The sequence below is a fragment of the Saccostrea cucullata genome, unplaced genomic scaffold (assembly GCF_032062105.1).
Source record: "Saccostrea cucullata isolate Sc308-1 unplaced genomic scaffold, CSIRO_AGI_Scuc_v1 ctg10664, whole genome shotgun sequence".
Classification (NCBI taxonomy): Eukaryota; Metazoa; Mollusca; class Bivalvia; order Ostreida; family Ostreidae; genus Saccostrea; species Saccostrea cuccullata.
In genome coordinates, this window is record NW_026933216.1 from 1 (window position 1) to 11649 (window position 11649).

Here is an 11649-nt window from a genome sequence, read left to right on the forward strand (position 1 = left end):
ACGTCTATATGGGGGATTTTAAATATCTGCAAACGATTTTTTGAAACGACTTGATTGCCAAGGTGTCTAACAAGTGGGTGATGTTACCTTGTATTCTTTTTATAACAGCTCATGGAGCACTGTTACCAGCAACACTTCATTTGATATCCAAACAACAACACCTGCTCCTCGATATGACCAATCCTATACAGCAGAGATTGCAGGCGGTCTGGCTGTTGGTCTGTTTATACTTGCCGTTATTCTGATAATTGCTGTGGTCTTTTGGAGGAAAAGGCAGAATCAGAAAATTGAGGAACAAGAAGATACACCATGCATACTCTTCAAATGGAAAAGTATCAAACGTGACGAAGAAAGTCGGCAAGGTTTACATTTCTAATGTCAGATATTTTGAATTTTAAGCCTTTTTTCTGATCTTTTTCTATATCTCTTCTTTTCTTTTTGAAGTTGAAACTGTGACGTTGTTGCCAAAAGGGACGATAAAACCTAAAGGTAATTATATTGTGAAAATATTACTGAGTGTTTAAAAAAAAATCATCGATTTACATTGAATTCTACATTTCATGTGATGTTGAATTTCGCTTCATTTCAAAGAGATAATCAATACAACTGACCACATTTATCACGAAACTCAAGATCATTTCGCAAACAAGACAGATGAGCGAAGTGACAAAAATGCGCAAGATGAACTTGACAACAGAACACAAGAGCGAAATGGCAACAGTACGCAGGAGGGATTTAAAAACAACAATATTATATAAAATGATTCACTTTTATTTCTTTCTTCTGTAAAAAAAAAATAAAAAGGATCTAAGCGCTTTGTCATATATTCGATTTATTGTGAAATCTTATACCTGAGGCCACACGCTGCAGGGTTCTGATCATAGTTCAAGCAATTATTGATCCCCCAATGCCCATTACACTCCTCCCTCTCTTACCAGTAAACTTTATCATAAAATGTGTTTTTCTCTTTTAAAATGGATTACTATTTAATTATCAGTCAGTAAGCTCACTCATTCGGTGAGCCGCTTTCTTTTCATATTTACCAGCCGCCAGGAGGCGTTGGTCTATTTGATATGAAAGTTGTAAGTCGTCGTGCGTTTCTGCGGAATTATTAAAACAATTTAAATTAAAAAAAATTGAACATTCATAAAATATAATATTAAAACAGAGTGTTTATATGCTTAACGAAATACGCTAAATAATAATCATAAAATTAAAATTCGGTAAATATGGAGTAAATGTTTCATCCAATCCTGATTGACAGACTCTGACATAACCGAGGTGTGGAGACAATAAACACGTACACATGTTGGGCATGGCCTAAACCAAAGCCCGCGTTATACAGTTATCAAGTATTAACAATTCTACTTTCTCTTTTTAAACAGGATTTGTTGAATATATTCAAAAATGCCGTGTATATATACATTTCCGAAAGAATATTTCCAAATGATTGAATGACAATTTATTATCAGACAAAATATTACGAGATTTTGCTCCAACAGACAAGGATAAAGCGCGTTTTACAGTATGCTAAGTCTTTTCCCGCCACATCTCACAAAATAGGACAAATGTAGTGGGGGTGTAAAATCCCCTGAGAGCAAGCGAAAGGCCCCACATATTTCTTGCGTTTTTATTAAAGCAAAACTATATATGTCTATGGTTAAAATAAGTTTAAACTTAAGTTTTAATCTTTAAATGTAAAAACTACTTTAAAGACATCAAACTACCGAGAGAGAAGTTTTTTTCCAATCTGTGCACGGAGACGTTGAGGACTATTGGTAGTTTGCTTATACATGTATTTCTAAAAAAAATGTATATTATGTATTATGTATTGAAGAAAATTCTGTAAAGTCAGATGCAAATGTTCAGTGTCACAGCGATATATCAATAAACAGATAAATATATAAGATAATTTGATAACAGATCAAGCATTCCAGTTTTTAAATGCTTCATTGAAAGGACCAATTGGTTTGCAGCCAATTTTGACGCTTGCGTCAATATATGTTTCTTGTCCTTATTTAAAACGCATCTTTCGCCAGTCTGAGACCACTATATGATTAATGACAACCTACATTAAAAGGCTTAGCTCGCTTCCGGATTTCCAACATGATGTGTTGCAGTTTACATTGTAAATCTCGAGATAGAGAATTCAATTAATCACTGATTAATACAAAATCAAAGAAAATGCCCACACAGTTTAGATGTAAGTAAAAATTTAAATCCATATGTACTTGTAATAAAATTCAACTAATCATCATTTCCGAAATCGAAAATAAGTTTGGATAAATACACGATCTGTAGGTGGAGGCATGGGAGCCTGTACAGGACTGTTACATTTACTTTATATACCTTTGATCATAGCATCCCAAGTCGTAAGTCCTCAACCCCCACTCTCACCATACAACAAGTGGGTGATCAGTTTTCTTAATTTACTTGTTTAAAAAATAATTTGGAGGATGGATTGTTTTTTTTTTTTCAATAATAATCTAAAGCGTACATTTGAATGTCTACTTGACACATTTTAGTGACTCCAGTATTACAGTGTATATATATTTTTTTTCTTTCGTAGATCCCATCGTAGGAAAATCCCGCGCTTGGAAGACAAAGATATCAGGTGAGTAATTATCTTTTAAATCTACTTATTTTAGATGAAAACGAGTTCTTTGATACATTTTTTGATTAACGTTAAACAAAAAAATATTGCATAGATATAATAAATTTATTATTTTATAGTATCTTTTTTAAAGTTTGCATTGCTTTCACAGTATTGATAGATGAAAATTCTTATTTTAAAACATCTTTACTCGCTGTGAGTGGGTTTTATATAATCAAGAAGGGGTGAAAGTCATTTTTATTCGGTAAAAAAAAAGAATACCGGGAACGCCGAAGCCTCTATCTTGTTCCCGCCCCAACATTCGCATATTGTATGTTACTGGCAGAAAATTGTTGGAAAAATAGCATCACCTACATAGTTATCGTTTCAATAAAACATAGCTCAAAAATCTCTCTCAACTAAAGGTGATATGTTCCTTACTGTACAACACAATTAAGTAGAATTCCGTATTTGTCCCCCGCTTCAACTGAAAGTTTGAGATATTAAGTACGGCTCCGTGTAAAAATCATGCAGAGGGTGATTCATGGGGGGGGGGGGGGGTCAGAATTTTTTCAAACTTTGCATGTTGGTAGAGTATGCCAATACACTCTGAAAAATAAAATAAATTTTCATCAAATCAGCGTCTGGTTTCCATGGCAACAGTAAAACTGTTTTTGGCCAAATATGGCTGAAATTTCCTCTTTAAAAAGTCTAAAACATCAATATTTATGATGAAAAAAAAGCAAATCAGAAAGCAAATCACAAATATGTTTAATTCTCATTGAAAAACAACTCAAGTAGTTACATTTTATGATTAATCAAAATATGTCCATGCCTTGTAAGATTTTTTAATGTTTAGCTGAAAAAGGGAGATAATTTGTATATCCAAAAAAGTAAACTATCACATTTTCGGGCATTTTTAGCTATCAAAAATTAATAAACCCCACGTCCAAACTAAAAGGCGGTGGCATTTTGATAGACATCATACCCACTAGTAAATAAAAAAATAAAAACATTTGTGCAAATTTTTATTAATTTCCTAAAACTTTGATTGATTAAACACAAAAAATAGCATTTTCGCTTTTTGTCACAGTCCAGTTTCTGCTGTATAGAATGTATTTACACATTTAAAAATATATGTACAATTGTATATTGCAGTTTTAACACAGTTTCTGTGTTAAATAAAATACAAAACTTTTTTTTACATTTAATGATAAGTCAAATATTTCCATCTCCTGTGATATATGTTCTAAAGTTTAAGTCAAAAAGGGGAGGTAATCTGTATTTTTCAAAAACAGTAAAAGGTCTCCTTTTTTTATATTTTCATCTATCAGAAAATTTTAAAACCCTTCAGTTAAATTAAAAGGCAATACTATTTTCATAGAAAATATACAAAGTAGCAAATGAAAAAATGAAAAAAAAAACATTTTAGTGCTAACTTTCATTAATTTCCTGAACATTTAGTGGGGGTACCACAAAAGAACAGACCAAAACTGTAGTAAGAGTAGCATTTTGAAAAATGGTTTACAGACAGACGGACTTACAGCTTGACAGACGACGGATGCATTACTATCGAATGAGCTCTTCTGGTCTCTGACCAGTAGAGATAAAAATGCCAATCTTCTTTAAAATGTTTAAAACTTGTTGAAACTCTTATTTGCAAATGAGAGCAGTTTGATGATGCAAAATTGCAAAACATCTCTGTTTTGGACTGCTTAAAAAAATCATTTCTTAAACATATGGTTTGATTTAGGAGTTTCCATAAATACTTAGTGATTAAGAAGCAAAATCTTATACGTGAAAAGAAGAAAACACTTGCTGTGGCATGTAGGCATACATCCTCGTGATTTTCTTTGGCTTTGGTTGGATCAGCATGCTCTGTCTCTGTCATTTTCTGTTCAAAATTATGCAAATGAATATAAACAAACATAACAAACGTAAGCTGAACTTCATTTTCAAGTTGTGATTTTGATCTAGTTGGTGTTGAAAAAAATTGGCACATATATATTAAATTTACACTAATTACACTATGCAAATTTATAGATTTGTTGCTATTGAGGTCTTATTTATTGGCATTATTCCTGGCTTATACATATACATATATATGTATCTACGTCTAGCTGCACCAGGATGTGTCCTTAATAGTATAATGACCAGTTTAGGACGTAGCTGGTAGTGGTCAGTCTCATCCAGTGGCTTGTCCTCTTTGATTTTTGTCTACAAAATATTAAGGAAACGTAATTGATTTAACCACATTAATCCTTAAAAAGTTGAACTTTTAACTTGCATTTACTGTAATTTGTACATTACATGTTATTAAAAAAATAATTTACAAATCAAAACAGAAAGTCAACATCACTAGGTCAAAAATTATAAAAACAATTGGAAATGCCTTTTGTTAATCACATGTTAAAAAAATATTTTACTATACCTCTTCTGATTTTTCCTGTATAAAAATTAGATAGTAAAATGTGACTAATACCCTAGAAATCACTGTGAATGCAGGACTAATCCTTGTGCGTCTGTCAAATAAGTTAATTACTATTTCGGAAGCTAATTCCCGGTTGTCCTAACCTTCTATTTTTTACTTTTGCATCGCTTAACCATAATATATTTTATTGGACTAATCCTTACACATTAGTCATGTGAGCTAATCTCCGCTTTGAAAGCTAATTCCCCGTCATTCGCAATCCTCTATTTTTTTTTTACTTTTGTATTGTTATAGTAAAACAGTTAAAAAGTATATCATTGAGGGAGAAAGTAAGATTCCAGTTCCCCAAGGCCAGGACTATTTCCCTCGGCATCCCTCAATATATTTTATATTCTCTCATTCAAAAAGTACTGATCAAATTTATTTTTGAGACAGACAGAATTCTTTAATTACTTAAAACATATAATCAAAAGCTTTAATGAGAAAGTTTAAACTAGTCTGCAGGGCAAATAATTTGGGAAAGCAAAAATGTTCCGGACAATGAATATCTTCACTAGCCAAGGGTTTACAATCTGCTCCACCGCTCTACAATTCTGTTGTAGAGGTGTGTAGAGGATCATAAACCCTTAGGTAGCAAAGTTGGATGATGGTTCTACATAGATGTACATATGACCTTGATCTTTGATTTATTAAACTTATCGAAAGTTGCTGTACATCCTATAAATAAAAAAAAATACATGGAGCTAATTCAGTTCTAAATACAAGGCAATTAATTATAACATTTTATTCACTACTTTTCTTATAAGTTCATAGAATAACCCTACCTCTTCCATTACATCTAGGCTGTTTGGTGACTCTGAATCATTTCTGTCCCCTGACAAACTGTCAAGGCATTGTCGACAAATTCCTGAAGTAAAAATTCATTAAATAAAACTTGAACTTTTTTCTTGCATAAACAACTTACTGTACAAATCAGAATACTGGAAGATTTATATTTATTTTAACATCTTTAAAATGAGGAGGAATTTTTCAGAGCATTTAAAAAGGCTGTAATTTATTTTCTAATTATGCTTTAATTATAGACCTACATGTAGTTGCATGAAACAGTTTGTACAACAAATCTAAAAAAAAAATTGTGTACATCAAAATTTATTTTAGGGAGTTAGCATAATGAAATAGAACTTGAGACATTTTCTCGAAAATGACATAGTTTGCACCTTCCCTTCACTTTCTACTTATACAGGGGGAGCAAGATGAAGACCGCTATAAGCTCAAAAATATTGGAAAATATGAGCATGGATTTTTATGCATTAAACTTTTGTGATTTCTTTGGTATTGATATTTAAGGTTGAAAAATCCTTTGACAAAAGAAAATCTCTTAAAAAGTAGTTAAGATTGAAAATTTTAATTCTCCACACAAAAAAATAAAACAGCAGACAAAAATTCACAGAAATACATACACACTTGTTCAAATCTTTACATGCAAAAAGATACAAAAATCGCATTCTTCAAACAAGTCTGGAATGCATGAGCTCTGGAATCAGCTGATGTTTAAACAGTGCCGAGATGTTCTTGCTTGGTGAAGTTGATGGGCATGGCAGGAATGTGAGGGTGGTGACAGGGTGATTAAACAAGTAGCAAAGGATCGTAGTACAAAAAATGCTTGATTTTGTTTCCAAGTCAAATTAAGTACTTCAACCAGTAGCCACAAAAATTCAACGCCAATTAAAAGAAATCTGGTTTAAAAAAAGATCAGATACAACTTATGATAAAATTCCAAGCAAAATTTACAAACTGTTCCAATTCTGCATAATACACCCCATCTCAGTTGAGCAAGCTCACACATCCTTACAGACATCCCTCTCTGTGTCTTGCCATTTGAAGAGCATAATTATGTCTACTGAGATACTTAAATTATATATTTACCTATATTACTCTTTATTAGCTTAGGCAATTAATTATTGTCTTTTATCTCATACATGTTGATGATACACATACTACACGTTGGATAAACCTATGCTTTATCCACGGGCAGATGTCAATAGCACTTACATTTTTGACACAATCTCTCGTTTCAAGATTTTATATCATTGAAACTTTTATTTAAAAAAAATTCTTTACATTATAAATTGAATGATAAAGAGCAATAATGTCGTTAAAAACAAGAAAAAGAATTGTATATGTCAAAGAAGTGTCTCATCTTATTAAGGAACCTGTATTGACTACTTGAGGACAAATGTGTCTTCCCCCCCCCCCCTTTGAAGGGCATGGACACAGTTTCAGCTAAAATTTCAAAATTTATTTTTCCATTTTTACAAATATTTAACTATGGTCTTTCTAATGATCATCAAAAATTTGAACACCAGTTGTCCAGATATAAGACAGATTTAGAGCTTTGTTATGTAAACAGGGCTAGTGTCTTGTTTTTGTTTACACAAGTTAATATACTAATATATGTTTGTTTAAAGTAAACAATTTTAAGTAGTCCTATCTTTCCGTAGCATGTTTTGTACTGCCACCGTACAAAGAGTTCATTTTCCCTTTGTCCTCATAACTTTAAGTCAAAAATTTGCTTGATGTAATTGCATTAAACAAAGCTGGCACATATTAAAGTGATTTTTACATGAATTTATTTTTCATCCATTTATTGAAAACTAATACTGCATCAAAATGTTCAAAGCGGGATTATCTGAACATCATGGAAATTATGCTCAATAAAAAATAAGTATAACTAAGCATCTCCCCTACTTCCTCACAAATCTTGATCTGTGAATCTATCAAAAATTAGTTTTTTTTCTGCTACATCATGGAGTGCCAAGTAAGGGTCCTTAGTTTAAGAGTGCCAATGTCAAAGAAAATATGGGGTGCTATTCCTATACATGTAATACTTCAGTCTCAATAATATTAGATGTTAGATTTATTCACACTACACTAATAATATCCCATAGAGGGTCATGTCGTGATCAAATTCGGAACAACTCTATTATTTGCCTCAACATATTTAGATGATTTTGCAGATGACAATTTGATTGGTTGATAGAATTTGACCTCTGACGTGATCCGCTATGGGATATTGTTAGTGAAGTGAATATGTGAGTGGATGTAACATTTAATTTTAAAAGGAGGGGATCTGAGGGGAGGATTTTTGCCATGTCCTTCCTTCTAAGACAAAGTAATCGTGCAGGTCTAATCACTAGATTAAGCACATAGGTAGCTTTATTTAGCTAATTCAATGCAACTTCATAAAAAAAGAGGATATTTCTTCATAAATTGTTTTTAGAAGAGTTCGAAGTTAAAAATGATCACTGCATCAAATTATATTTTCTGCACACCCTCATCCTCACAACGTCAGGGGTCCTGAGTCAACACGTTGCCGTTGGACCCCTGACTTATTTCATTCGAAATCTGCGGGTTGACTACAGCGACGTCTTTCGGGGAAATTACAATCTCTCGACCAATCAAATTAAGCCTAACACATTACCTTTCGGTAAGACAGCCAATATGGCCGATATAGAAGTTGTAAACAGAATTTGTCAGAAAGTCAATCTGAAGTCACTTACAGATCAAGAAATTTCGGCGATCGATGCCCTGAAGAAAGGAAAGGACACATTTGTTGGGACAAAGACGGGAAGTGGGAAATCTCTGGTCTACGAAAGCTCGCCGATTGTTTTGGGAGAGAATGGTGTTACAACTGTGCTTGTTCCGCTGAACAGTATTATGTCTGAACAAATAGAGAGACTGAACAGGCTTGGATACAGAGCTGTGCAAGTATCGAATGACACTGAAAAGCAAGCTGTTATGAACGGATATTTTCAGTTCGTGTTTGGAAGCCCCGAACTTCTCGTCGGTGATGACAAATGGAGAGAAGTTTTGAGAAATCCAATCTTCACATCAAAACACCAATTGATTGTGGTCGATGAGGCCCACACCGTAATTCAATGGTAATTTAATAAGAATACATCAACCATTTGAATATAGAATAATTGCATCAACTTGAAATTGCCCCTTTTTAACAATGCATGTTTTAAAACTTCCTCACATGTCAAATGATGTTTCTTTAATTTAATTTAGTTTTCCAGGAAATCGATTATTAATTTATTAAAATTGAAAGATTGTGTATACTTTTAGGGGGCTAGAGCATCAACAAGAAGGGCCATTTCGAGAGTGGTTTGCTCACATAGGAGAGATGCGATCACTTTGTATTGGGGTACCTATACTGGCGCTCACCGCGACAGCTAGCCCCACACACAAACGCCAAATTATGCAGAAACTGTGTTTTCGTCATCCATCCTGTGTAATTCTAGACAGTCCAGATAGATCAAACATTAAATTGAATGTACTGAAAGTGAAAAAATAATGTAGAATTAGAAAATGTATTTCAGTGGTTAACAGCTGCATTAGTTGAGAATGGGCAAGAATTACAGAGGCATCTAATATTTTGTAACTCAATTAAAGACTGTGCTATGATTTATATGCTGTTCTTAAAAATCTGTGGGCCTACAAATCATTTTAACATGTATCACAGTAAAACAACTGATGCCACTAAAGAAAAAATCCGTAAAGACATGAATGAAGCGAATGGTAGTATAAAAGTGTTAATGTGTACAAATGCAGCAGGGATGGGAGTGAATTTCCAAAACTTAAATAACATTGTTCATTATGGTCCACCCAGAGACCTTGACAATTAGGTACAGCAGATGGGCCGTGCCGGCAGGGATGGATCCCCATCAAATGAACTGATTATCTACAAGGCAAATCAATTACAAAAGGTGGATGATGATGTGATTAAGCTTCTTAAAAGTACTAGTACCTGTAGGCGAAAAATTCTAAATGAAGCTTACATGAAGAAACACACAAGAGATTGTGATCACCTCTGTTGTGACATCTGTGAATTAATGTGCAAATGTCAAAGTGATGGTTGCCCGTCAAAGCATTCTGCAAAGGAAACATTTATGAATTTGAGAGATGAAGATAATGAACTAGACATGAGAAGAGAAATAGGAGGAGAAGAGAAAGCCATTGTTCAACAAAAACTTCAGTCATTGAAGGACAACATATTTGAAGGAACCAAATCTTTTATTCACAGTGACATTGTTTGTGGGTTTTCTGTTCAAGAAATCATAGCAAAGTTTCCTTTTTTATTTACTGTAAATGATATACTAGATAAAACAAGTGTTGATTCTTTCTCATTAGCCAGCAAGATAATCCAAATAATTACAGAAATATTCAATGACAATGAAATGTATGCATTAGAGGAGATTGACTCTGATTAATAAATATAAAAAAAAAACCAAAAACATAGGTAATCTGTTATTAGTTATTCATTGTCCTTTTATATTTGGTTCATTCATGATCATTTTTATTTATTTCTATACATTTTCAAAATATTTGGGATTCATTTCACATAGTCTAATTTATAGAGCTTAGATCATTTAATTCTCTGTTTTATTTTCATTTTTTAGCACAATCTGGCTGGATGAATTAAATTATACTATTAAGAAATTTATGTTATTTTGGGAACTTATTTTAAACAAGGAAAATAATTGTTTTCCAGTGTAATGAAACTGGATAAAAATAATAATCCAGTGCTAAGTCTTTGATGAGATACTGGTAATATTGCAAGACTCTGAAAACTCTTTTAATACAATGAAATTGTTTTTCAATAAATAATTAAGCTACGAAAGGTTAACTAAAATCATTGATATTCACAGGTAGTAATTATAATATATGATCAATTTCACAAATTTTCATTTAAATGTTGAAAGTAGATTTAGATTTAGATACAGATTTGGATTTAGATACAGGTCTAACATAAAAAATATGTTTTTAGGCCATTCAAAGTTTTTCCTATGTTGTCAGTCAAAGGATTTAATTTCAAATTTTTTTTTCTTGTAGAAAGACCTTAACTTTAGCAAAATTAAGGTACCTAATATGACATATTGTAGACAAATCATTACAGAAAATGGCCAAATTCAAAGAAGTCAACCAGAATAATCGATTTTGGTTCTTTCGATTTTGTTTGTTTTTTCTGATATTGGGTGTCAAAAACCTAGGCGGCCATGCTAATCATAGAAATAACTTGGAATGGCATAACCTGACTGACCCATACTTTAGGAACAAACTTTATTTTTAAAGAAAATACTTCTATACTTTTTATGTCAATAAAACTTTAATACTAACTAGAACTGTCCAAACGGGACAAAATACCCCCCGCTGGGTTTTTCAGAAGTAAGTTTTTCCAAAATAAAGATATGTATCAAACACGAATTATGAAATTTTTCTACCAGTGACCTTGAACTTCTCCAAGTGACCTTGGGTCAAGGTCATGACACACCCTTGGGTCATGGGCAATCTCTGTGTGAAATGAGAACCTACCAAGTTTATCCATAGGAAAGATATGGACCGGACACGAATTATAAATTTTTTTTTCTAGTAACCTTGAACTTCCCCAAATGACCTTGGGTCAAGGTCATGACACACCCTTAGGTCATGAGCAATCTTAGTATGCAGTAGTGGATTCTAATGTCCCTCTGTAAGAAAGATATGGACCGGACACGATTGCACAGACAGACGGACAAGGTGATTCCTATATACCCCCCCCCCCCCCCCCCCCAAACTTCGTTTG

General features: G+C 32.9%; 2 protein-coding genes across 2 annotated transcripts in view; both read left to right on the forward strand.

Annotated features, from left to right (window-relative positions):
- Positions 1–2574: 2574 nt before the first annotated feature.
- The window catches only part of LOC134237680 (uncharacterized), a 49354-nt gene continuing 40279 nt past the window's right edge, over positions 2575–11649 (forward strand). Inside the window, exon 1 of the mRNA XM_062719816.1 lies at positions 2575–2614. The gene's annotated coding sequence lies outside the window, so the exon portion shown is untranslated. The remainder of the gene's footprint in view (positions 2615–11649) is intronic.
- On the forward strand, positions 8666–9603 carry LOC134237682 (probable ATP-dependent DNA helicase RecS). The gene is made up of 2 exons (XM_062719818.1): positions 8666–8965; positions 9153–9603. Exons 1-2 carry the CDS (start codon positions 8742–8744, stop codon positions 9379–9381), a joined length of 453 nt encoding a protein of 150 aa, XP_062575802.1. The 5' UTR covers positions 8666–8741; the 3' UTR covers positions 9382–9603.

Coding starts and splice junctions, on each gene's coding strand:
- LOC134237682 (XM_062719818.1), top strand. CDS start 8,742: ATGTCTGAACAAATAGAGAGACTGAACAGGCTTGGATACAGAGCTGTG. Junction 8,966..9,152: donor GCCCACACCGTAATTCAATG/GTAATTTAATAA, acceptor GTATACTTTTAG/GGGGCTAGAGCATCAACAAG.